Source organism: Myotis myotis, unplaced genomic scaffold (genome assembly GCF_014108235.1).
Source record: "Myotis myotis isolate mMyoMyo1 unplaced genomic scaffold, mMyoMyo1.p scaffold_m19_p_2, whole genome shotgun sequence".
Lineage (NCBI taxonomy): Eukaryota > Metazoa > Chordata > Mammalia > Chiroptera > Vespertilionidae > Myotis > Myotis myotis.
This window is the reverse complement of record NW_023416324.1, coordinates 62,003,718-62,030,687: the sequence shown is the minus strand read 5'-3', so window position 1 is coordinate 62,030,687 and position 26,970 is coordinate 62,003,718. Positions and strand designations below refer to the sequence as shown.

At 41.1% G+C, this 26,970-nt stretch overlaps 1 protein-coding gene across 3 annotated transcripts; it reads right to left on the bottom strand.

Moving 5' to 3' along the window:
* Positions 1-10,721: 10,721 nt before the first annotated feature.
* Positions 10,722-26,966, bottom strand: DNASE2B (deoxyribonuclease 2 beta). Of its 3 annotated transcripts, none has more exons than XM_036352684.1 (6): positions 26,494-26,965; positions 22,887-23,037; positions 19,254-19,335; positions 14,122-14,283; positions 12,453-12,650; positions 10,722-11,323 (listed from the first exon to the last, which is right to left on the bottom strand). In XM_036352684.1, exons 1-6 carry the CDS (start codon positions 26,601-26,603, stop codon positions 10,983-10,985), a joined length of 1,044 nt encoding a protein of 347 aa, XP_036208577.1. In that variant the 5' UTR covers positions 26,604-26,965; the 3' UTR covers positions 10,722-10,982. The 3 variants fall into 3 exon arrangements, with proteins under 3 accessions (XP_036208577.1, XP_036208576.1, XP_036208578.1); XM_036352683.1 differs by having other exon boundaries at positions 22,887-23,064; positions 26,494-26,964; XM_036352685.1 differs by lacking the exon at positions 14,122-14,283 and having other exon boundaries at positions 22,887-23,064; positions 26,494-26,966.
* Positions 26,967-26,970: the final 4 nt, after the last annotated feature.

Genomic DNA, 26,970 nt, shown 5'->3' with positions numbered 1-26,970 from the left:
ACAAATGATCAAATATTTATTGAACACCCGCCTGCCTCCTATTCAGATACAAAGTCCTCCTTTGTACCAAAGCGCCATGTACACTTCAGATGATGCAGCCTAGAAACCCTGATCAGAACACACAATTTTATTTCATTAGCATCCAGTATACACTGCCTGCTTCCTGTGTAAGAACTTTACATACATTATTTTTCTTAATTTCTCCATTTTACAAATGAGGAAATCGAGGTGTTGAGGGCTTGGGCACATTGCCTGAGCCGCAGGGAAAGTAGCAGAACTGGAATTTAAACCTCCAAAGCCCTGCTCTCCTCAATGCCCTCACGCCTGTTTGCTCTGCAAACAATGGCAGCAGCGCCCTTTCCCTTTAGTCAGCTTGTTAATGTACTGAAAGCATTTGCAAAGAACTCTCATGCATGTTTGCAAGGCTTATGCCTGTACCTTCCTCTTCTCTTGAGAACATGTCTTTCACTCATTTCCTCTTGAGTCCTCAAGTATGAGATAAAGCAAAAAATGACTGGCTTTTATATATTTGTCTATTTGTTATTGAGGAAGCACTATCACCATGGAGAAAGGGAACAACTCAAAATGCATGTCCGGCTCCTTTGCTTTAGTTACACCGATCTGTTAGGTTGATTCTTCACAGAATTGAGCAGTTGCTAGAACATGGTGCAGATAGAGCATTTACTTTTCCCTCAACCTTTGAATTAAGAAGATTAATTAATATAGTTAATATTTATTATTGTTCTGATCATTTAAAATGGAAGATAAGGGAACATTTTTATGTGCTAGGCATGAAGTGTTTTTACATAGATTATCTTATTCCTATTATTATCATTCTTGTTTTTCAGTGTAGAAAATTGTTTAGAGAGGTTAAATAATTTGTTCAAGGTCACACAGCTTGTAATTGCTCAAGGTCGGAGAGCCAGCTTTCAAACCCAGCCTGTTATACTGTTACACAGAGCTGTTATGCTGTACTCTGCTCCCACCTCCAAATTCAGCTGGGCTCTCATGGGGTGGCATACTGAATTCATTCAAATAAAACTAATGTATTAAACATTTCCTTTAAGGAATGTTGCAAAAAATCTGAGGAAAAACAACAACAAAAATCAAGAAATCTTAGTAATAAATAAGTCAAGTGGAAAGAGAGGCCAGTTAACAAGTAAGAGGAAGTGAAATGGGGCTAGGGACAGCTGGATCCAGATCTTTAACCATCACTGCCTACTGTGGGGAGCTGTGTTGATACCTTAGAGATTTGGCAGAGAGTTACATGGCATGGGCCACTGCCTACAATGATGAGACATTTTTATTGTATGGCTGAAAGTTTTTTTAAAGAGAAGTGTCAGGGTGGGTGGGAAGAATGAGACTAAAGGATGGGCTTTTAAAGTAATTAAGAAGGACTCCATTCATTGAATGTATAAGTGCTGGAAAGATGGATAAAAAATCATTTTAATCCCTTTATGATGCTGCCTCATATAGGTCTGGTTTGGTCATGTAAGGTTATAACAACTGGTCTGGGTGGAGAATGATTCTAATAAGGCCACAGTCATAAAGGTCATAGAAGGCAGCTGTTTACAATAGAGGACATCTTTTCCATGTAACCATAGTCAGCCAGCTACCTGCAGGACACTGAGTGACAGACATACGTAAATCCATTGTCATTCTTACACAAAGGCTCATAGATATCTTGCCAATGTTCAGTAATAGGACCTTTTTATGGTGGCAAGCAAATATTTATTGAGTACGTACTATATGTCAGGTACCCATTATGGAAATAACTATAGTTATTATTAATTTAGGCATAAAATCTTCACAGCTTTTAAAAAACATTATCTCTCACATTTACCTTTTCATGTTTCACTTGTTATAATTTTCTGCCAGGACATCATATCTCAGATCAGGATTATCATCAGAGCCTCCTCAAATGGAATAAAATAGAAAAAATAAATTGTTTTTGAGCTGAAAGGACATCATTTAGTCCAAATTGATTACAAGGCTTACCAGCAGTTCTCAACCTGTGGGTTGCGACCCCTTTGGGGGTCGAACGACCCTTTCACAGGGGTAGCCTAAGACCATTGGAAAACACATATATAATTACATATTGTTTTTGTGATTAATCACTATGCTTTAATTATGTTCAATTTGTAACAATGAAATTGGGGGTCACCACAACATGAGAAACTGTATTAAAGGGTGGCGGCATTAGGAAGGTTGAGAGCCACTGGTAGACTCTGTCATAGTCTAACTTCTCTTAAATTATTGCCTCTCTTGTGGTGTTCATCTATCTCCTCAAGAATACCATTGAGTTTAACTCATAGCTTGGCTTTAAGGTCCCACCTCACATTGTGTACCTACTCTACCTGCCCTGTCTCATTTTCTTAAATTCCCAAAGCACAACCTCTCCTTTAATCAAGCCTCATCCTTACAATTGTCTCTTTCTCATGCGCTCCTCAGGTCTACCTCTGAGACTTTGCTCACACTACTGCTTTCTCCTAGAACATGGTTCTTCCCATTCCAACTCTGGCCATCCTTGAAGAGCCCTTGATTTTCCACCTCTTCAATGAAGACTTCTTAACTGTTCTTCATTAATTATCCCTCTCTGGACCAATAGTGTAATTATAATACATCCCACAATTTAGTGCTTATTATCGGATTTCAGTGTTGAAAAGGACTTTAAGAGATCCAGTTCTGCCTTTTGATTTATGTGTGAATCCTCTTGACTGCACCCCTTCCAATGACATTTTGCTCTTCACTCAAACATGTATCTGAGCAGATCTTGCCATCTTTTATGTTCATTCATTCACTCAGCCAATATTTACTGAACACTTTATATTCCAGGCATTCTGCTAGGACCTGGGTTATTTGACAATGAACAGAACACAAAATCCATGATCTGTCATGAAGAAAATCTCTCTATATAAAAGCCTAAGCGACCAGCTGATTGGCCAACCAGCCGGTAGCTATGACATGCAATGACCACCAGGGGGCAGATGCTCAAGGCAGGAGCTGCCTAGCAACAGCAGCTTTGCAGAGTGCCCTCTTGTACTCCAGTACCCCTCGGGGGATGTCAGACTGCCGGTTTTGGCCCAATCCCCACAGGCCAGACTGAGGTACCCCACCTGCAAGAGGGACCCTGCTCACCCTGCAGACGTCCTTCGAGACCCAGCGCTGCCCCAGGTGAGGCCAGCAGGGGAAGGACCACAGGAGATTGGCTTCAGGGCATGTCCAGCCCATCTTGCCTAGTCCCGCCCCACCAGCCACCTTCTAATTAATTTCCTTTCAATGTGCACGAATCCATGCACTGGGCCTCTAGTATTATATAATGAGTAGTAAAAGCTAAAATAAAATAAGATGGGGTGTTGTGTTTGAAAGTGACCAGAGATGCTAATTTTGGTAGAGTGATCAGGAAAGGCCTCTCATAAGAAATTACTTAATTGTTGAGGGTCTTAATGATGAGAAAAGGTCAGTCATGTACATAGCTGGGAGGAAAGTTTTTCAGACAGCAGAATAGTAAGCACATGACTGTGAGGTGGAGTTGGGTTTGGTGAGTTTGAGGATCAAGAAGAATGGCAGTGGGTGAAGTGTAGTCACTGTCTGGGGGAGATCTGGAAGAACAGCTGGAGAAGGAGTCTAGGGTGCATCACAGGCCAAAGCAAGAGGTTTGACAACAAACACACTTTGTAGTTAGTTTGAACTAAATATAGATCACTCTGTTTTCATTCTTGTATCTTACCTCTCTAGAATAGTCTTTTGTATATTTGAAGATATCTACCCTGTCCCCAATAAGACCTTTCAGAAATAGACATTTTCATTTATTTCTACTGCTCCTTCTCCTGTCTCAAGAGCCATCAGTATTCAGGCCAATATCTTCTATACATCCTCCACTCTTTCTAAGTTCCTCATAAAGGTGGTACCTAGACCACTAACACAAGATAGAATATATCTATTTTCTTACTTCCTAATATACACTCTAGTCATGTATCTCAAGACTGAATTATCTTCTTTTTTAATTTTTTTAGTCAATTAAACTCTTTAGTCATATTGAGTTTTCTGCCAAAACCTCTGGATCATTTTATACATCATTTGCTGCTAAACTATATTTCCTCTCAACTTATACTTCTGTGATGGCCATTGTGGGTTGTTGTTGCTGTTGTGGATTTAAGGACAGATTATTACACTTATCCTTATATTTACTATTACTTGGTTTAACCCATGACACTAGCCTTTCAAATTTCCCTGGGATGCAATTTCATCATCTGCTGAATTTGATATTCCTCTTACCTGCTTAGCATATACAAATTTAATAAATATATCTTCTGAATACTCACCAAAGTCATATAAAAATGTTTATGGAGCAAGGCTAAGGACAGACTCAAATACAAGATCTATAAGAGTAGAGACTGTCTGTCTTGTTCAGTGTTGTTTCTTTTACTCACACAGTGTCTAGTCTAGAGTATGCTTGATGGATTAAATTGGGAAAAATGCTTGAGTACTTTGGTATGATACCAAGAACCTCCTTTCAAGTTGACACAGATCCACTATCACTACCCTTTGAATAATGCATAGAATTAATTGGACTGTACTCAAATCCACCCCAAGTTATCATCTTGACGATAAGGATATCAAGAGAGAGCTTCATTTTGTTGCAGTCCAAGGATACTACAATTTCATGATCAACCAGTCTTGTAACTCTGGTCAAAAAAAGAAGTGAGGTAGTTAGAGATGCCTAATTCTTTGAGAACCTGGTTCATGCTGACACCTTCAGATTGTCTAGTTGATCATTTTCCAAGGGTTTGCAATCTGGCCTTTTAAGGATCCACCGAAAAATCATGCTGGGGATTACACTGGAGAACAGATCTTCTAGCTTTGAAAATTAAAATGATATTTGTCTGTCTTCCATGTTTTCTCAAAGATTTCTGGTCTTTCAGTAGTTTTCACTATAAAAGATTGGGCCTGGAAACATAAACTCACTGGAGGGAGCTGAGTGATCTTTTAAAATTACATTACAGTGGCCTTGATTTTGTTGCCTCAGACCATTTTTTCCATAGCTTTTCAGTTTGAATACCATTCATCTTTACTGAAAAGACAAAAGTAAAAGAGACTTTTTAAGGCATTTACAAACTATTAATTTTTTTTTAATTTATATTTTTCCATTTTATTTTTAATTGTAAAAAATCACAAAACATCACATTTACTATCTTCATTTTTTTAAGTTTATAGGTCCGTAGTGTTCAGTACATTCACATTGTTGTGCAATCCATTTCCAGAATTCTTTCATTTTCTTTTTTTTTTTAATTAAATCTTTATTGTTCAGATTATTACATTTGTTCCTCTTTTTTCCCCCCATAACTCCCCTCCTCCCAGTTCCCACCCCATCCTCCGCCCTCACTCCCCACCCACTGTCCTCATCCATAGGTGCACGATTTTTGTCCAGTCTCTTCCCACATCTCCCACACCCCTTTCCCCCCCAAGAATAGTCAGTCCATTCCCTTTCTATGCCCCTGATTCAAGATCACCAGATTATTTATTCACTTGATTCTTAGATTCACTTGTTGATAGATGCATGTTTGTTGTTCATAATTTGTATCTTTACCTTTTTCTTCTTCTTCCTCTTCTTAAAGGATACCTTTCAGCATTTCATATAATCCTGGTTTGGTGGTGATGAACTCCTTTAGCTTTTCCTTATCTGTGAAGCTCTTTATCTGACCTTCAGTTCTGAATGATAGCTTTGCTGGATAAAGTAATCTTGGTTGTAGGTTCTTGGTATTCATCACTTTGAATATTTCTTGCCACTCCCTCCTGGCCTGCAAAGTTTCTGTTGAGAAATCAGCTGACAGTCGTATGGGTATTCCCTTGTAGATAACTGGGTTTCTTTCTCTTGCTGCTTTTAGGATTCTCTCTTTGTCTTTTGCTCTTGGCATTTTAATTATGATGTGTTTTGGTGTGGCCCTCTTTGGATTCCTTTTGTTTGGGGTTCTCTGCGCTTCCTGGACCTGTAAGTCTATTTCTTTCACCAGGTGGGGGAAGTTTTCTGTCATTATTTCTTCAAATAGGTTTTCAATATCTTGGTCTCTCTCATCTTCTGGCACCCCTATAATTCTGATGTTGGTACGCTTGAAGCTGTCCCAGAGGCTCCTTACACTATCTTCATATTTTCGGATTCTTTTTTCATTTTGCTTTTCCAGTTGGGTGTTTTTTGCTTCTTCGCATTTCGAATCTTTGACTTGATTCTTGCGCTCCTCTGGTCTGCTCTTGGGTGTCTGTACAATATTCTTTATTTCAGTCAGTGTATGCTTAATTTCTAGCTGGTTCTTTATCACAACATCGAGGGTCTCATTAGATTTCTTGAGGATCTCACTACATTTATCTGCGGTCTCACTGGTCTTTTCGAGGGCCTTACTAAGTTTATCGGCAGCTTCTAGACAGTTCTTGAGAGACCTTAAAAGTGTGGTTTTGAGCTCTATATCTTCCATTTCTGACATTTGCGTCCTGTTTCTTTGTCTCCGCATTTTTTATCTTTTCTTGGTGCACCCCCTAGTGGTCTTTGTGCGCAGTCTTGTTGTAGTTAAGCCTTGATTGTTGTCGGCAATACCAGGGGTGATTTGACCTCCAGGCTAACTGGCTATGAGAGTTAGCTGTGTCTTCAACAAACTACTATTAATTCTAATGTAATCTTGATCCAAAAATAAGTATAAACATTTTTTGTTAACCACATTTTTTGTAACAAATAACTTCGTGGTTTCACATAATTCTTTATATAGGTGGATGCCATTCTTTTACTCTTCTCTGTTCATTGGCCTTGTCCTCCCATGCTTTGTATGCACCTAAGTTACATATGAGCTTGTGAGAAAATAGGCTATATAGTTACAATGCTTTCTGTAGACCTTTTTCTCTTTTTCTTTCTCATAGAGAAATCATATAGTCAAAATTTTATTTTTGATAACTTTTTAACCTCTTGAACTGCAATCCTTTTAAGAGTCTTCTGCCATGGAATCATATTTTCTTTTGTATCTCAATTTCAGACTTTTAAAACTTGGACTACATTCAACTTTTCTTTCCCTAATAATCATCCAGGAATCTTTTTCTTCACGGGCACTATTACTTTCATTTCACCTCATTTGCACATCTCAAGGCCTGATTATTTCATCTACTCTTTGGGAAATGAAATTGTCAGTATGTTAAGTCAAAAGTTAATAAATAATTATTTTGGTTGAATAAAACCCTTAGTAAGTGTCTGAATATTTAAATCTCTATCATTATTCTTTCTTTTTTTTTTTAAATATATTTTTTATTAATTTTAGAGAGAATGGGAGAAGGAGAGAGAGATAGAAACATCAATGATGAGAAAGAATCATTGATTAGCTGCCTCCTGCATGCCCTCTACTGGGGATTGAGCCCGCAACCTGGGCATGAGCCCGTGACCAGAATCAAACCTGGGACGCTCTATCTACTAAGCCAAACCAGCTAGGGCTCATTATTCTTTCTTATTCTATCCCCCAAAATGCTTCATATGAAGCATATTTATTATTCTATTCTACAATTTCAAGTTTACTTTTCATTTTATATACCAACACAGAATAATCGATATTCTGTGTTGGTATGTAAAATACCTGAGATTGTGAAATTGTGAGAATTGTCTATGACCCATTTCTCAATTATTATTCCAATTGAGATGATTTGGTACTACATTCACATTGTCATTCTTATGTCTACATGATTTAGAGAAGAATTGTTTGCTTGCAAGAAACAGGAACCTACTCAAGTTAACTTAAACTAAAAATGAGGCATTTGATGAAAGGATATAGGGGTATGTCATAGAATATGTGACCAGGGAGAATAACTGGGCTCTACAAGGAACTAAGTTGGGAACTGATATCACTCTCTCTGTGCTCCTTTGATCTTGTGGTACGTTTGCACCATTCTTCAGCCTTTGCAGCCCGGTATCTTCTGCTTTACGGTGTACCAGGCAGAAAATTGAGAAGTTATCTGGACATGACCCTCCAGATGCAGTTCCCTAGCCTCAAAACTCAGTGTTGGCACCCCTGCTTTAAACTCACTATCAAATCTGATTGCCTTAGCTTGGCCTATGGCTTAATTTCTTTGGTGTCACAGGCCAACTCTTAGTCCAGTTATTTGGAGCTGGAGAGGAAAGGGTCTCTTGATACCAACAGATTGTGGAAAATAGTTTTTCTAAGACAGGTATGGGGCACAGCAAAAATGATTTGGGATTTTCATATTAGAACTGTCATCCTCTTCTCTATTTAGTGCCATAGGTTGTGGTTTTTTATTTTTATTTTTTCTCCACTATCACAAAGTTGTTTACAGCCAAACACATCCTATACTTCTTTGTAAGATACACTCCCATCTTAGATATGAGTCTTTCATTCTAGTACTTATTTTAAACCATAGTTTAGAACTTAAATTTCATTAATTGATCTCTCCCAAATCCTCCCATTTCACTCAAAGAGAATCAACAAAAACATCCTCTATATTCTCATATATTTCAGTTGCCTTCCAATAATGTCATTCTCCTAAAGACATATCTCAGTCTCCCCACAGGAATCATCATAATTGGGTGGCATTCTTGGGCATATGTTGAGAAAGACAGCAATGCTAGCTCACTTTCATTTATTGTGACTGCCTCTAAGCTCCACCACAGGGAACTTCCAAGACCAAGATATGTATTTTTTTTCCTCCCAAGTATTTGGTATCCTTGAACTACTGGGACTATCTATGATAATAAAAGCGTAATATGCTAATTAGATCAGATGACCTTCCGAAGCCAGGGCTGCGAAGGAAGCCTGGGTCCTGCTTGCCAGAGGGAGACTGGTGCTGGCAGCCAGGGGAAGGAATGCCTACTCTTGCACAAATTTTGTGCATCGGGCTTCTAGTGTAGGTATAAAAAAGAAAAGTGCTGTCTAAGTGAGAGACATGCAGTTTTTTAAAAAATAGCAAATGCCACATGATAATACTGAACCTCTATACCTCTCAAGGGACACTGGAAATGTTAATGAGGTTCATTTTTCTCACTAGTAGGGAGGGAAGTAATAACCCTCTCTGTGTGGATGGGGATAAGTTAAGTCTTCAGCATCAAGGTCAAAGCCACATTTTACAGAAAAAGTGACTTAGTTCATGAGGACAAAAGAGACACTTTGGAGGCTGTTAGGTTAATTCCTTCAGAATACTAGGATGTCAATTTTGGTGGAAGCCATCAAGTTGGAAAAGGCTAGGCACGTCTGATCAGAACAGTGTTCTTGGCAATGGAAATGGTAACAAGCCTAAGAAACTTGTACCGCAGAACCAGGACTGTTTTTCTGGTGTTCAAGGCTACCAGCTGTCAATGCTAAGGCACAGGCAAAGACACTACTAAATGATGATGATGATAATAATAATAATGATAATATTGTCCAGATATCATAATTGCTTTGACATTGTAGACAGGTAAGGAAGGGAGCAGTTTGAAGGAAGCTCTTGTCTCTTTTGCTGCCAGGTAAGCAAGTGTGTCTTCAACTGTTTAGCCATCCACGCTGCAAAGATGTCTAGAGTTTATATGGAGAAAGTTAGTGAAGTTAGTATTTATAATTAGTAAGTCTTACTAACAATAATATTTTAAAATAAGAATAAAGTGCAAATAAAAAAGAAACAAGTTATTCTGCAATCCTTCCTGATGTGATTACTTTTGCTAGGTTGTAAACTTCTTAAAGTTAGGAACTATATCTCAAACTCTATGAAACAATTAGTAATTAATATAAATTTATTATTATTGATTTATATAATAGCTATGTTTATTAATAAGAATTACAGAAAATGAAGCATCCTGGAGTTGAAAGTATTAGATTTTATTCTGGTTTCTTTGTTACACTTCTTTTCCCCTAAGTTGATGGGCTAGACTTAGGTGCTGTTTCATTTCTTTCTCCTAATCTGATTTAAAAAAATTTTTTGAACATACTACTCATTCTAAACTTTCTTTTGTCTTTTCTTGCTGGGTGTGGAAATTCAGATTAAAATTCCACAGTATTGTCAACTCTGTGTTAGGCTTCTTACATCCATTTCATAGATAAGAAAACCAAGGCTCAGAGAGTTCAAGTGTATGATTTAAGATCATATAGTTAGTAAATAGCAGCTGCAAGAATGATATAGTTTAACCATAAACCAGTGAGAAAGAAAATTAAGAGGAATAGGAGTAAATAGCATGAAGTACACAGAGAAAGAGGTTTCCCTCCTCCCCACTTCAGAAAAAAAGGTGGGCAGGAGAGTCAGAGAAGTCTCTATGAAGGAGATGAAATTTAATCTGTAAGATTGCCAATCACTCCATGAACAATTGAGAGTTGACTAATATGGAGCAAATATTTTTTTCTTTTATTCTCATTTTAGTTATATATAATAGTTTATGTAGAGAGAATATAAATGCAAAGTAGGTAAATTGCCACCAATCTATATAATAAAAGCCTAAGTGACAGTTACGGTGGAAAGACCAGAATGACCCATCGCTATGATGCACACTGACCACCAGGAAGCAGACGCTCAATGCAGAAGCTGCCCCCTGGTGGTCAGTGCGCTCCCACAGGGGGAGCTCTGCTCAGCCACAAGCCAGGCTCATGGCTGGTGAGCGCAGCAGCAGTGGTGGGAGCCTCTCGCACCTCTGGTTCAGTGCTAAGGAGCAGTGAGCCAAGCAGTTAGGAGCAGCGAGCAGGTGGGCGGTAACGAGCTAGGGGTCCCAGACTGCAAGAGGGATGTCCTGGACTGCGAGAGGGCACAGGCCGGACTGAGTGATCCTCCCACCCCCAGTGCAAGAATTTCATGCACCGGGCCTCTAGTTAGAAGATAAAGTGTTTTGCTTGACAATATGTGGAGAAAAGTGTTTGCTTGACAATATGTGGATTTTTAAGTACATTCACAGGCTTTAATATATACAGAAGGAATCTAATGGGAGAAGATCCATTGTCAATGTTGAAATTAATAGTACATATGTCCATTCATCAAGTTTAGTTACAGTTCTCATAATACAAAACTAAACTTTGAAATGCTTGGTAAATATGCCGATTCTGGGTACAAATGAATCCTCCACTTCTGAAGGCTTGATATGGGCTGCGATTTAGGTCTCCAATACATGTCCAGCGATTTTTGGTGCCCTTTTGGGAAATACACCACTTAGCATGATCCTGATAAGAACTGAAATAAGATTGTCCAGATATCTTAATTGCTTTGACATTGTAGACATGGTAAGGAAGGGAACAGTTTGAAGGAAGCTCTTGTCTCTTTCTCTGCCAGGTTTCGGTAAGCAAGTGTGTCTTCAACTGTTGAGCCATCCAGGCTGCAAAAATGTCTAGAATTTATAAGGAGAAAGATAGTTAGGTTAGTATTTATACAGGCCTGATGCATGAAATTCGTGCACTCAGGGGGTCCCTCAGCCTGGCCTGTGCCCTCTGGCAGTCCAGGACCCCCTTGGGGGATGTCCGACTGATGGCTTAGGCCCGCTTCCCACGGGGAGCGGGCCTAAGCCAGCAGTCGGGAATCCTTAGCACTGCAGCAGAGGTGGAAGAGGCTCCCACCACCCCAGCTATGCTCCCCCTGTGGGAGCACACTGACCATCAGGGGGAAGCTCCTGCATTAAGTGTCTGCCCTCTGGTGGTCAGTGTGCATCATGCGACCAGTCATTCTGCTGTTCGTTCGATTTGCATATTAACCTTTTATTATATAGGACTAGAGGCCATTTTCAGGCTGGCCACACCCCCTTCAAGGTGGGGGTCCCCACTGAGGTGCCTAGCCAGCCTGGGTGAGGGGCTGATGGCTGTTTTCAGGCTGGCCAAGCCCCTCAGCAGGGACCCTCACCCCATGGGGGTTTGGTCAGCCTGAGTGAGGGGCTGAGGGCTGTTTTCAGGCTGACCACAGCCCTGGGCGGGGAGCAGGTATCTGAGATTTATTTATCTTCTATAATTGAAACTTTGTAGCCTTGAGCGGAGGTCAGGGCCAGCAGGGCAGGTGGGAAGCTTGGCTTCTTCCTTTGTGGGGGGCAACCTAAGCCTCCTGCTCATTCCAGCTCTGTGGCTGCCGCCATCTTAGTTGGGTTAATTTGCATATTTGGTCCTGATTGGCTGGTGGGTGTATCAGAGGTACAGTCAATTTGCATGTTTCTATTTTATTAAATTAGATAAGTATCTGAAAATATCCTCAGGAATGAAAATCATCATTCATCTCTGATATGTGGATGTCACAGATAACAATAATAACAACATAACTGAGATAGTGGATGGAAGAACATTTTGTAAATGCTAAAGTAATATGCAAATAAAAGTTATTTTCATTATTACTAAGATGATACTTGTGTCTGAAAATGTTCTTTCCCCCCCTTTTGTACTTCTTTTCCCCTGAATAATCATATTTCCTTTACACAATCCCAAATGAGTTCAATAGCAGAGTTATATAGCATATTGTTTGATGATGGTCTTTCATACCATCAATAAAAGAATCAGACTTTGCAAAATGGAGGAAGTTTTGTCCCTGGGCTGACTGAAGTGCGGCCAGGTGCCGGGCAGGGGTCTCTGAAGAGCTGGACCTGGCACACAGCTGGGGCATGTGAACGAGCTCCTGCTGAAATGTAGCCGGGATGGAACAGCTATAAATGTTTGGGTTGCAGATCAAGAGCTGAGAGTCTGAAAAAAAAACACACCAAAAAAACGATCAAGAAAATCTGAGAATTAAGATACAAATGGAAGTTTTGTTACATTATAGATCTTTTGTGAATTAAAAAACAGAACAAAAGTATTCCCTTCTTTAAGAGCCAATAGCTTTCACATACCTTTTGAGTTAAGATAATTGACATCTATTCAGCATTTCCTACTTTGCAGGCATTGTTTTACAAATTTTACGTGGATTTACTAATTAGTCCTCATAGCAATCTTATTAGGTAAGTTCGTTTATCATGATCCTCATTTTATAGGTGAATTAAATGGACAATTCATGTCACATGCCCATAGTTATAAAGCTTGTAACTGATGGAGTGCTATGTAAACCCAGGCAATTTGGCATCAGAAGCTATATATATATATATATATATATATATATATATATATATATATAGCACCCATGTTCCAATCTCCAGCTTCAGGAATGATCAATTCATGATGTGCACACCTAAGCTTTATGTTATTTGGCTGTCTAATGATTACATGAACTCCACTAGTTAGACTGGGGTTTGATTTGGCTCAGAAATCCTTGTCATAAGATGAAAACTGGATGAAAATATTTCTAAGCCTTTTATCTAGAGGCAAGTCACTCTTTGCTGCTATTTACTAGTAGCAGCCACCTCAGTAAAAAGTGATTGGTAAAATGGTGTTCCTTCTCCTACTCCTCGTCTATCATAGTTTTCCAAAGCCAACTAATTGGACCATTTGAGCTTGAGGCCTTAAAGGAAGATCATCTGGGGACTCAGATGGGTCAGATTGGCAGGCTACAGGCAACATGAGATCTGTACTTTTTTTTTTTTTAAATCTTGAAACCATATTTAAAAAAGCAGTCTCTCTCTCTCTCTCTCTCTCTCTCTCTCTCTCTCTCTCTCTCTCTCCTTTGAGAGAAGCTGGGGAGAGTCAGCACCCCAGTTTGTCACTATACCCACTGCCCATGCAACATTCATCTGTTTTACCCATTTCTGTTACCTGTTTGGCCACTATAGACATTTGCAACTACTATCCCTGATCAAGTTCATAGAATTCATGGAAGGACCCAAGAAACCAAGCTCTAGTAAATGAGCCCTCCCCAGGCCTCACCATGGCAAAGCCAAAATCAGAATGTAGGTTTCAGAAGATCTATGAATAGAGAAACAAATGAAGTGACCAATTTATTCATATAGCCCAAATCTATATATATAAAAGGCTAATACGCAAAGTGTCCCCTCAGGAGTTCGACCAGGAGTTCTGTCACTCACTATGATGTGCGGTGACCACCAGGGGGCAGCGCAGAATGAAGGAAGGTCCCAGCCAGCATCTGGAAGGCCCTGATTGGCCTTGATTGTCAGCAAGGCCTAGGGACCCTACCCATGCATGAATTTCATGCACCAGGCCTCTAGTACACTAATATTGCCCCTTCTCCAACATTGCTATCTCTTTTTGCACACACTAATGTTACCTATGGCTTCATACTGGTTATACTTGAAAGTTACACAGATGCCAGTTTGTCCATTTCGTCTCCCTGTGGGTGGATAATCATAGCCTTCTTCAGGGATTGGAGGAAACTGGGGAGTAGAATGAATCAGCCAGAACCCCTGGACTCTGTTCCACAGCAGTAAACCTACCAAAGATACAGTTAATTCAGATACATTAGAAAAGCAAATCTCCTTTTTCAAATAGAGTTCAAAGTTACAACATTTAAGCCCATTTATACTTCAGGCTAATATTTTATTAGGCCAATAATCACAAGCTATTTTTTTCAAAGATTTCAAAACCAATTCAGGCACAATTGCCCCATTTCTGATAATAAGCCACCACAAAAGGGGGCCCAGGGCAGCCATCCCTTGAAGAGTTAAAGGAATTTCTTGTTGAAACCACAGAGAAAATTTGTTTTGACAGAATGCAAATTTGCTAAATTGGAATTTGACCTTGTTAAACTATATAGTTACCTGGTAAGCTTTAGATATGCCTTCACTGCTAAGCAGCTAAGTTATTTTCAAAAGCTGGCCAAAAAGCAGAGTTGAAAGAGAAAATATCAAATGAAGAAATGTACTTGCACTAATTTGTTGTAAGGAACTAGTGATCATATATTTGCAGAAGAATCATCTAATTCCACAAACCAGAAAAAAAAAAAAAAAGAATCAAAGAGAAAAAAAGGAAAACCATGCTGAAGCATTTCAGTTAATTGTGTTTATAAAAATTTCTAGAGCCAAATAACATGAAAGCCAGCAAAGAAGAAAAGAAATTTTCATCATCTTGTGACACGGCAAAAAGAACCCGGTCTAACAGGTATCTATGACTATTTCTGTGTTTATAAATATACTAGAGGCCCGTGCATGAATTCGTGCACTGGTGGGATCCAGTCGGCCCACTCTGATGGGGACTGATCAGAGGTGGGGCCGGCCAGGGCGAGGGGCTGCAGTTGTTCCGGTCATTCTGTCATTCTGCTATTCAGTCACTGGGCTTTTATTAAATAGGATTAGTCAGCTCAGACAGCCATAAGAAAATATCATAAATTTGTGTGGCCTAAACAACAGAAATGTATTTTTCTCACAGTTCTGGAGGCTAGAATTTGGGGTCAGATTACTGGCATGGCATCATCCCATACACCAGAAAGTGGTGGATTGATTGCCAGTCAGGGCACATGCCCAGGTTGCAGATTCAATACCCAGTCCAATGAGTGCAGGAAACAATGGAACAATGTTTCTCTCTCTCTTCTTCTTCTTCTTTCTGAGATCAATGAATGATAAATAAATAATATTCTATAAGTATGGTTTTAACAAGAAAGACATTAGTGATCTATGAAGTGAAAAACTCGTTATAACACATATATACAGCTTGACCCCATTTAAAAAAATATTTATTGATTTCAGAGGAAGGGAGAAGGAGAGATAGATAGAAACATCAATGATGAGAATCATTGATCAGCTGCCTCCTACACACCCCTACTGAGGATCAAGCCTGAAACCTGACCGGGTATCATATCATAACCTCCTGGTTCATAGATCGATGCTCAACCACTGAGCCCCACCAGCTGGGCCCCATTTTTATCAGTACCAGGCACATGAGGTACATTGGCAAGATCTCACTCCTAGACAAAAGTCTGAAATTGCCCAAACTCCTTTGCAGCTAGGTTTCTGGATATGAATTTATTTCTGCCGATTGGATGTGCTTGCACAATATTTTGAAGGCAGAAGTGGGGCAGAGGCATCGTCCTGCAGTTTGGGCTGTTTGCTGCTGGTGATCATGTTTGCAGAGATGTGAAGGTTTTCTGCAGCGGAATCCAGGCTGTGCACAGGCAGTTGTGGCAGAGGCAGTGCCCAGTGACCTGTTTTGTGGGAGCTGGAGGGCCCTTGCGAGGGCAGCAGTTTCCTGAGCCCCAGGTCACAGCTGTGCCAGAGTGTCCTAGAATTCAGTTGTGACTGAGGGGGCAACTCCTTCCGCTGGGCAGGGAGTCTTTCCTGGGGGCCTAGCCTAATACCCGCTCCTCCAGCTTTCTGATGATTTCCCAAGCACCAATTTCCTGTGCTAAATTCTTTCCTGCCTAAAATAGCAAAGATCTTAAAACATTTCGGATCCTCTATTTTCAATGAAAACAATGCTGCACAGGGTCAGATATGAGAAGTGGGTGAGGTGTTGCGGAAGGCTCCCTTCTTTGAGTCTCAGCTTCCTCTTCTGTAGAATGGAGACCAAAGATTATCTGTTCATAGTTACTGAAGACCGTGGCAGCTGTGTTTCCTGGAGATGGCCACAACATTTCCTATCCCTCCTGTAGCCTTGCCATTTTCCACCATGTCCTCTCCCTTGAAGCAGGGCTGACCTCTGACGCGCTGGTAGCCAGTACACGTGTTGCCCGCAGAATTCCAAGGCCAAGGCTGAAAAGGTTCGGGGCTGCAGCCCTGCCCACTCTGCCAGGGTTTCCATCTCTGGCCCTGCCCACAGTGCTCGGGGCTCTGGCTGGCGCGGGACCTTGCCTCCTGGCTCGCTTCCCCTCCGGTGGGTGGCCCAGCACCTTGCTGCACACCATGGCTCACCTGCTGGTGCTGCTGGGCCCAGCGGGCAGGGTAAGAGCCCAGGTCGGGCCTCACGCCTCCTGGCTCCTGTGTGCCACTGCCCCCTGTGCCCCGCAGCCCCTATTCCTGCCACAGCTCCAACTGGGGCCAGCCGCCTGGGTGCTGTGTACAGCCCAGAGAGACTGCTGTGGCCACCCACCGGGAAAGCCTCCCCACCCCATCCCCAACTCTGGCTCCCTGATCCTGGGTCCACTTCTGTCAAAGGAGAGCTTTGCCCTTGCAGCTGCCTAAGACCGAGCATCTTCAAGGTTCCTGGACCCCAAATTTCTGCCAATAAGGCAGTTGGCTGGCCCCACCCTGATTGGGGTGTTGGGGATGATCCGGCCTGGATCAGGCTGGTTGCCTGCCACAAGTGCATATCATAGCCACCGGTCGTTCTGGTCGTTCCGCTGTAATGGTTGCTGGGTTTTTATATGTATAGATTAGGGTAGTTTTGGTATGCTAACAAGACTTTTTGGTTTGTATATGACCATGCAAACATAAAACTCATTCACGTTTGCCTTATTTTTAAGTGGAAACCAAATGCCTGCCAGTTCTTTCTCTTTCAAAAACACACTTAAGAAAGCACAATATTGCTCTCTCAATGCATATAGAATCAATACCTGTGTATGAATAGAAAATGTTCACAATTCTGTTGCTTATCTGAGCTGGATCACTTTCAGGGGCTATCTTCTGCTCAGATGAGTGTGCTATTTGGCTGAAATCTTAACCTCCTGGTATGAATGCCACAGGATGTCAAGACACCTGCTGGCAAAGAGAACTCCTCCACTGGACATTAAGTCCCAATCCTTTTCCAGTTGCTCTCCTCCCCCGCCTCCCCCTCCCCTCACCAAATCCCTGTAGCAGCTAACAGAGTGGATGAGAGTGGTGGTGGGAGGTTGTTGGTGAGAAGTTGGAGAATGTGGCATATTATAAAAATTGTTGGGTTCCATGCAAATAGGAGGGCAACTTGGCTAAATCAAAAGCATTCAATGCTCATGACATTTAACAGCCATTACAAATTATATTCTTAATCAGAGGTTGCAAACTGGCAGCACACAGGGCAAAACTAGCCCACAGATCCATATTCTTATGCTTGCAGAGTATTTTTAAAACTTTGAATTAATTGCCAACATTTACACACTGGGGAGATTCCCCACAAATACTAATTTTAAACATCCTCTGAAAAATTGCATTCCGATAAGAAATGCTAAGTAGTGACTGCCCTTTTAGACCAAGGGCAGTTACCTTGCTTGTTCCACCCACTTAACTTGCTGACATCTCTTGCCTGTTCCTGAAGACATTTGGGTTTGGAATCTTTTGAATACTTGCTGCCATGAAAAGTTATTCATAATATATTAAGTTGAAAAAAGGTTGAAAACTAGTTGTAATGATAGTTTTATAAAAATGCTTTAAAATATGTCTGATAAATAAGATGGTGAAGACCTGTGAGGGGTGGGTAGGGGCTGGGAGAAGAGGGGGTAAAGGAGGAGAAAATGGCAGATATCTATAATACTATCAACAATAAAAATATACTTAAAAATTAAAAAAATATGCTTGCTAGAAAAATTTAGAAAACATTAAGTGTGATTATCTAATGTGTGTTAAGATGACAGATTTCTTTCTGTTTACTGGCATTTTGAATTTTTCTAAAATGCATGTATATGTGTAGATGCATAGCTTATAAATAGAAAAATACTAAAAGTTACTATAATAAAAATTACTGTAATATGTAATAACAATATATAACAAAAACTACTATAATGTAAAAACTAATTAAAATAAATTTTTAAATTTATAAATAAACATTTAAAAGCAAATGTTCAAAGGCAACTAAACACTAAGAAGAGTAAGTTTACTCTATGTAAATTATAACTTAATAAACCTGATTAAAATGTGTGGGTATACACACTGAGACACACATACATATATATATACTAGTGGCCTGGTGCATGAAATTTGTGCACATTAAGTGGGAATTAATTAGAGGAAATATTTTAATATTGCTATTTGCCCTTTCTCTATAATAGAAGTGTTAGAGATGAAAGAAAATCAGTAAAATGTATATGAAAATCTTCCTCCCATCAGAGTCTGGTGCGCGCCACGGGACACAGAGTCAAGTCCCCACCCACCTGTGTGCACCTCGAAATCGTGTGAGACCCAGACCCAGCTGGCCCCACCCCCATCAAGCCCCACAGGGCGGGGGGGTACAGCCTCAGGTCCCCCAGCCCCAGCGTGACAGCATGATGACTATTTGCATATTAGCTTTTTATCATATAGGCTAGTTTTCCCAGTAGTCAGTACATGAATTTTTGTTATAAAGCATATATCTAAAAATATGTTAAGAGAAAGGCATTTGTGGAAAGGAAATTGTGTAATTATAACTTGTGATAGAGAAATCACATTTTTATAACTTAAAATAAAGCATTAAAAAATAAAAGCTCTCTTTTTAGTGTGGAATATAAGAATATTGAAGACAAAATGTTTAAGAAAATGTTGACTTTCAGTAAGAAAGAGAAACTAAGAGCCTTTGTCATACCTTTGGAGTGTCCATATTTTCTGCTGTAATTCACAGATTTAGGGACTCCGTCATTATACATTAGATAGGCGGTGTTGTTATTCTGCAGGAACATGTTAGGGTTACAATGGTGTAAATCTTCCACTTAAAATGCTCACAACATTTCTACCAGCTACCTAGCCTGCAATGCAGAGCTTTCATTAATACCATGAGAAATTACCCATTCTCCTAATGGGCAGCTTCCCCATCAGTCTGAATTCTGGGACCTACAAGACCAGGGCCAGAAAGTCCATTCACACCCAGGCATGGCTTTGTCCTGTTTGACAGGAGCTCTATGCGTTGTGATGTGTGTGAGGATTGCATTTCTATTTCCCTTGGTTGTTTTGGATCTATGCTTCTGATTTGACAACCAGTGTATAATAAAAAAGTAGTTAAGTATTTGTTGAGGAAATGAAGTAGGAACAACCAGTAGTTAAGGATTACACCAGGGATTCTCGCATTGATAGTGTAGGCACGATGCAGAGCAGGTTGTCAGGATCTGATTTCTTCTGCCTGCTTTGTGCTCCGCTGCTTGGTCGCGGTGCTGTGTTGAATCAGGATTTCTCATTCTCGGCTCCTCTACCTCACTAACTAGAGAGGATTTTCCTTCGGTCCCTTTCTCTATCGCTTCATCTTCCTAAATTGGTATTTTCCTGCTTAGAAAAAGTGGTGAAACTGAAGGTGTGGTATTGGGTTTCCTCTGGTAACCCAAAATACTAATAAATTCTCCAAAATTAAGCTACTATTTTGAGAGTATCTCAGTGTCATGTTTTAGAAACTTACTTCTATTTGCTCTGTGTGGTTTCATTTCATTTGTGTCATGAAGCAGTGATCTTTATTGAATCCAATAATGTCAATATTTTTAAAAATCTGTGACAATTAAAAGCAGAAAAGGACAATCCATTTCCTTAAAAAAGGCCTTTGCTTTTCTCTTTGAAAAAAAAAAGTCAATAACTGAATCTCTTATAGCTGCTTAATTATTTGATGTAATCTAAAAACATTTGTAAAAAATTGTGCAGTATAATCTGCATAGCATTCTTGGCTACTGTAGTTAGAAACATCAGGGCGGTAAGCTGTTTTCTCACCCTCATTTTCCACAGTCAACCATAGCTACCGTTGGCGTTTGCATCCTTCTCTGGAGACCTCTGACAGTTTTTCGTTAAGCCTGCAGCAAATGTGGTAATGAGGGCAGAGGTGCTTTTGGGGTGCAATGTGGAGGGGCTCTGGAAAGATTCAATGAGGAAATGTATTTTTTATAATACGATGACATGTATTATTCTAACCAGGTTTGAACAACTAGCTAAGGTTATAGGGATTGTAGCTGTAGTTGGAATAGCGGCTCTCTGGAAAGATCATGGACTTAAGAATAGGCAGATATAAGCATGTGCCTTTGGACAGCTTTATTCCTTTAACACATACGTTGAATCTTATTTTGACAAGTGGATGTTGAACAAGAAGGGTCAGGTCTCTGCCTCCAGGCTAGCCGGAATATAGACAGACAGGTACAGACAACAGCAACATCATTTGGTGTTATTAGGAAGGTGTATGGAAGATTCTTGTTTACAGAGGCAAAAGAAGAGAAACAATTTTAAATGTAATCCAGATATTGGTTTAGGTCACCTTCACATGTGAGATTTAAAACAAGTTGGTCTGGCCTTGCATTTTACTCTCAGAAGTTCAACTCCAGATCAAAAGGTGGGGAATTATGTTCTCACGGTCACATAGTTCTAGTTTCCAAAAAGCACCCAATCTCACCTGGATATCACCCATTATTGTCATTCTTCATTTGGTTCCACGCCAATCAGACCTGGAAATCAGCCCTTTACTGTAATTTCTTCCCTAGAACCATCACTGAAGGCATTGTGTATGAGCAGGTTTTCATGAAGGTATGAACATTGTATAGTTGTACGTGATCATGCTGACCTGCCCCCAATTTCCCTCCACGTTTCTTTTACTTTTTAATTCCTAGCTCCCATCTACCCCTTTTTCAATATTGCAGAGTAGTTTAGCTCTCTTGCCCTCCTAGGCACTGGAGCTACTTTTGAGCCTCCAAATATCAATATTATATTCTACCAAACTGAGAACCTCTGCCCCAACTAAGGTTGCTGAGAGAGGCTCAATGCTGCTCGTCTCCACTCCCCAATCTCCCCCCCCCCCCCCCCATTCAGTCTCTAAGACTAGAAGGGAACAATATGTGTATTTTATCGCTGCTGCTGAGTTGTGTTCCGGGCCTTCAGCCCCAGCCTTGGAGAGCAGAAGCAGCCGCGGGCGATTTTGACTTTACATAATAATCTATTCAAAACGGAGTTGTGGCTGAGATAAAATATTCTTTGTAAAGCACCTAGAGCAGTGCCTGGCACAGCACAGGTGCTCAAATGGCTTACAAATAAGTTTTGACTTTGAAACTTGGCTCTGAAGGCTGGTCTTAATGGCAAGTGAGAAAAATGAACGTTAGCAAGCACAGTGACAGCCTCTGCACATTTTGAATAAATACTCAGATTCACATGCAGAGCAGTGTCAGAGTCTAATAGTACTGCTGGGGGGTTAATTAGTTAATGTGTGGAAAAGCCCAGAACATTGTAAGTGCCGAGTCATTTTATGTATTTACTTCTCTGTAAGTTGTTTGTTAGCAAATGCATACCTGAGTGTAATTGGATATTGATTATTGTTTGGTTTTACTCGTCACCCCTGATGGAAAGCGGTATCTTGTCACTGAACCGCAGATGGTGCCAGGGACACTGGGAAACTGCCCACGTTGAGCCAGCAGCCTACTTACCTCACGTCTCTTTTGCTGGTTAGCTCATCGCCTGATGAAGTGCAGATAGCAGGTTTAATCTCCATTCAGGCAACTTAGATCTAGGGTCTTGAACAAGCATCTAGCCCTCAACCTACCATTTTGAAAAAGATTAATGAAAAGAAGACTGGGTGACCCCTTACATACATAGTAGGTCACCCCCATTCGTGGCTTAACTCCATAACTAATGCCACATTGATCAAAGATCTGCGTTGCATTGTTCCAGGAGCGGGTTCTTCTCCATAGTTCCATTAGAGGGATGAGATAGCAAGCAATGAATTTGTCAGCCAGAAGACTTAGCTATTTAATTAGTTCACACCTTGCCCAGTGATACCATTGGACATGGTGCTGAATGTATCAACAATTTGGCATTACTGCAGAGCAACGATTTTCAACCTTTTCCATCTCATGGCACATATAAACTACTAAAATTCTGCGGCACACCAAAAAATATATTTTTTGCCAATATGACAAAAAAAATAGGTATAATTTTGACTCACGCACACAAGATGGCTATTGTTGTCTTAGCAGTTGTCATTTTTGATTTGACAATCTATGGAAAAAGAGGTCAGTGCCCCTGACTAACTAGTCAGGTATTGCATGTTTTCAAAATTCTTGCGGTGCCCCAGTGCGCCGGACATGGCACACCGGTTGAAAATCGCTGCTGTAGAGCCCAATGACATATTCCCTGAGGTCTTGCTCAGATTGATCCAGATTGTGGTTGGGGGTTGGGTGGCTGAGCAGTTAAAATCTTTTGGAAGCTTTGGACTCTGTTTTGTGCATTTTTATATGATTTAAATGAATACTTAGCTGTCACATACCTTGGAGGCATAGGCTTCATACAGCTGTTCTAATGTCCTTCCCAAAACGCTCCCGGTGCTGTTCATTAGCTGCTTGCTCTTCCTCCAGCTTCTGGTTGTAGAGTCCAGGTACAGGTACTCTAACCCAGTCCTTCTACTTTCCTCATTTTGCCTTTTAGGTAATTTATAAAAGGTAAACCTAGCAAAGGCAATCATTATGAATGACTGACATATATTGGCTGCTTCCCTGATGGCAGCCACAGTGTTAATCACTTAAATACATCATTTCACTTACATTTCACAAAGGCCTCTGAGTGTTAGGAAAGGAATATGCTCAAGCCCTCAGCCTTTTTCCCTACCCTTATTCTTTTCTTTTTTAAAAATATAGTTTTTATTGCATTCAGAGAGGAATGGAGAGGGAGAGATAGAAACATCAGTGATGAGGGAGAATCATTGATCAGTTGCCTCCTGCATGCCCTCTACTGGGGATTGAACCCACAACCAGAGCAGGTGCCCCTGACTAGAATTGAACCCGGGACCCTTCAGTCTGCAGGCCAATGCTCTATGGGCTTCCACCCTTATTCTTGCTTGTTCCCAGAGAAGGAAATGTGAATCTGACTGGCCATATTCTAAGACATTAACCGGCCTGCTGGTGGGATTCCTACAGTGATAGTGCAGGAATATTGAGAGTGCCGCTCTCTGTCATTTCCACAGTCCATTTTGCCACACTGGGGAGAAGGCCAAGGCCCAGGCCTGGACTGGAGATGTCTTTGATGTGCTTTTTCTCTTCTGCCCTAAGTTCTTGGATGCTCACCTTTGTGACTGGCTGACTGGGTCTGAGATTTGGGTTTGGGCTTTCAGGTAGGTGGAGGCTCCCCTGAGCCTCTGGCCTAAGCCACATCCTTCAGTTCAGGTTAAAAGAATGCTCTCCATTGAGCGTTCAGGGCCAAGTTAATTTGAGCTGAGCAGACAGTGAGACAGTCTAAAGCTGCTACAACTTACTGTGAGAGTTAAAGGTGGAGTAATACCGGTTAATTAAGTAGGCACCATGCTTTCCTTCACTACTGTCTCCTGTTTGTGTATCTCCTTTGGGGAGGAGAGGTGGTTGGGCCAATGTAGCATGTGGGCATGTTTGGATCATCTAGCTCAGGGTTTCTCAATGTGCTCTATTCACATTTTGAGCCCGATCATTCCTTGTGGTGGAGGACTGTCCAGTGCATGGTGGCATCCCAGGTTGCCACCAATTAGATGCCAATAGTACTCCCCAGTTGTGCCAATAAGAATTGTCTGCAGACATTGTTGAATGTCTCCTGAGGGCAAAATCATCCTGGTCCAGCCAAATACTCCCTAATGGTACAAACCCCACATCTAATCCTCCAACACTCACAGTAAAGCTAACGTTGTCATGAATTTACTATTACCCCACAACAGTGCCTCAACTGCCCATAAAAGCTTCTCACTATTTACTTGGTTTTCTTTAATCTTAGGCTTCTAAGTAAATTTTTTCCTGCCCTGACCGTGCTTTCTTACTTTCAGGGCAAGCTCCTCACATGTGGCAGGAAGCAAGAAAATTATTCTTTGGTGCTGACTTAAGTGAGTTGTAGCAGCTTTAGACTGTCTCACCGTCTGCTCAGCTCAGCATTCCCTCTGACTGACATTGCTAAGTAATAAGTCCATTTAGTTAGAGCAAGAAAAAGTTTTAAATATTTATAACAATTTGATGCCTCCCCCTCTCCTCCCTCCCCCCTCCCCCCAGTGAAAGGTGTGTAAACTATCCAGTTGCCATGGCACAGCAGTTGAGAACTAGTGCTTTTACATATATTTCCTGGGTGAGCACCTCCAATTACATGTTGATGATTCCCTAAATCAATTTCTAGCCCTGATCTCTATGCTGAGGTCAGATAAATCTAAATGCAAGACTGTTCCAGAGATGCTCATCATTATATTTTTGAAACCAAGTTTGTGATATTTTGCTCCAAATCTCCTCATCCCCCCCTGTTAGGGAACACATTCCTGCAGTCACAGAAGCCAACAACCTGCAAGTCTTTTTTAACTTCTCCCTTTCTCCTACGACCTTCAGCCATCCATTTCTAAGTCTTCTCAGAGTGTCCCCTCCTCTCTGTTTCCATGACCACTTCTCTAAGTTGTGTCTACTCCTCTTCTCATGTGTAATACTGCAAAGGTCCTATTGGTCCTCATGGCTCTAGACCAGTGATGGCGAACCTTTTGCTCTCAGTGTGTCAGCATTTTGAAAAACCCTAACTTAACTCTGGTGCCGTGTCACATATAGAAATTTTTTGATATTTGCAACCATAGTAAAACAAAGACTTATATTTTTGATATTTATTTTATATATTTAAATGCCATTTAACAAAGAAAAATCAACCAAAAAAATGAGTTCGCGTGTCACCTCTGACACGTGTGTCATAGGTTCGCCATCACTGACTGATCCACAGCTGTCCAGCTGTCACAGTACTGCTAGCGGGCTTTCTAAAATATGAATCTGGCCACATCACATCTCTGCCTGAAGTCCTTTAGTAGCCCTTTCAAAGTCAAGTTCAGACTCTGTGGGGCTCAGCACATGAAGCTCTTCACCTATCTCCCTAAACTCACCTCCTACCATCTCCTCACCTTCTCCATATGAGTCAGCAATATTGAACTGCTTTTAAACTTTCCCCCTTGTTTTTTGCCTCTGGACCTTCTCATTGCTCCTTCACTGGCCTGAGAAACCCTTGCATCTCCCTTGTTTTCCTAACTTATCTTTGTTCTTAAAACTTACTTCAAAAAACTACTTACGCAGAGAAACCTGTGGGCTCTACGCCCCCCAATGCGCCATCTATGCCCTTCCCACATAACTATGAGCTCATTAGGGCAAATATGTTTTGTTTATATTTGTATATTCAAAGCTCAGCACAGGGCCTGCTATGAGCTCAGAAACTGTTTGCTGAGAGGCTGAGTGAATGTGCCTGCGTTCTCCAGCCTGAAGTTTACACAATGCTTGACACCAACCACAGTGGCAAACTAAAATACCCTAATTAAAGAGTGAGAAAGTGATCAAAGCTTTGGGGGAATCCATGACCATGATGCAAAGCTGTGTTTAGTCTCTTTGATATTGCTCAAGAGGCCACTGACCTACCAACTCCAATAGCTGCTTGTGCTGACTAATAAGTGAGGCGAACCCAACAGGACTGTGTACGATCGTGTCCTCTTCCTCATTGTCACAATGAGAAGCGTAAGCTCCAGTGTCAGAAAGAAAGTAATTGGACTTCTCTCCTTTGTCAGTCTCTATAAGGATGCTGGAAGGGTTCTGTTAGCAAAGCCACAATGCAATGAAAGGAAATTGCCAACCGAGAGAAACTGTCAGCTCTACCCCACACCTGTGCCCACCAGCCTTGCCCGCTGAGAGCAGTGAGTCAGGCCCACAGGGCTGCTCAGCTCTTTCTCAGGGGGGCGTTCCCTCACTCAGAAGCTGATCTGGATATTTGGCCCATTTGCCCACTTTAATTTCCTCTCTTCTTAAGGGAGAGGCGGGTGGAAGTCCCCCTGGGGAACTTCACAGTGAACCAGTTTGCCTCTACACTCTGGCTTTCTATTTGCATACGCAAAACCTTACATTTCTTTTACCTACCAATCCACAGCGTCACCGTCTTCATTTCTGCATGATATTGTCGCTTCCAGGACCCCGAAGAGGCCAAGGAAGAGCAAAGCAAGGGCTGTTCTTAGAAGACTTGCTGTCATTTTCCATCTACCACCTCCGCTCAGTGCCACAGCAGAGAACTTTCCCTATAGATTGTGGAGTCTGAGTTTCAGGTCTCTCGCAGGCTGTGCTGGCTCTGACATTTGCTTTCATTTACCTCTGCTGTTCGTGGCATTTTCAGAATGGGACGAATCCCACATAGTCCTGTGATTCTGTCACAACACGCTAGCGTGACTCCGGATGTCTTTGTGCTGAACTGTTGACTGGTCTGCAAAGTCATCAAAAAGTCCTAGAGAGAAAAAGGGACGTAACTTAACCCTTTGGAGTGAGCGTTGTATAATATAAAGTTCAGTCGACAAGGGAATTCCATGTTGGTAAATAGATGCTGAATTAAATATATTTCATGTT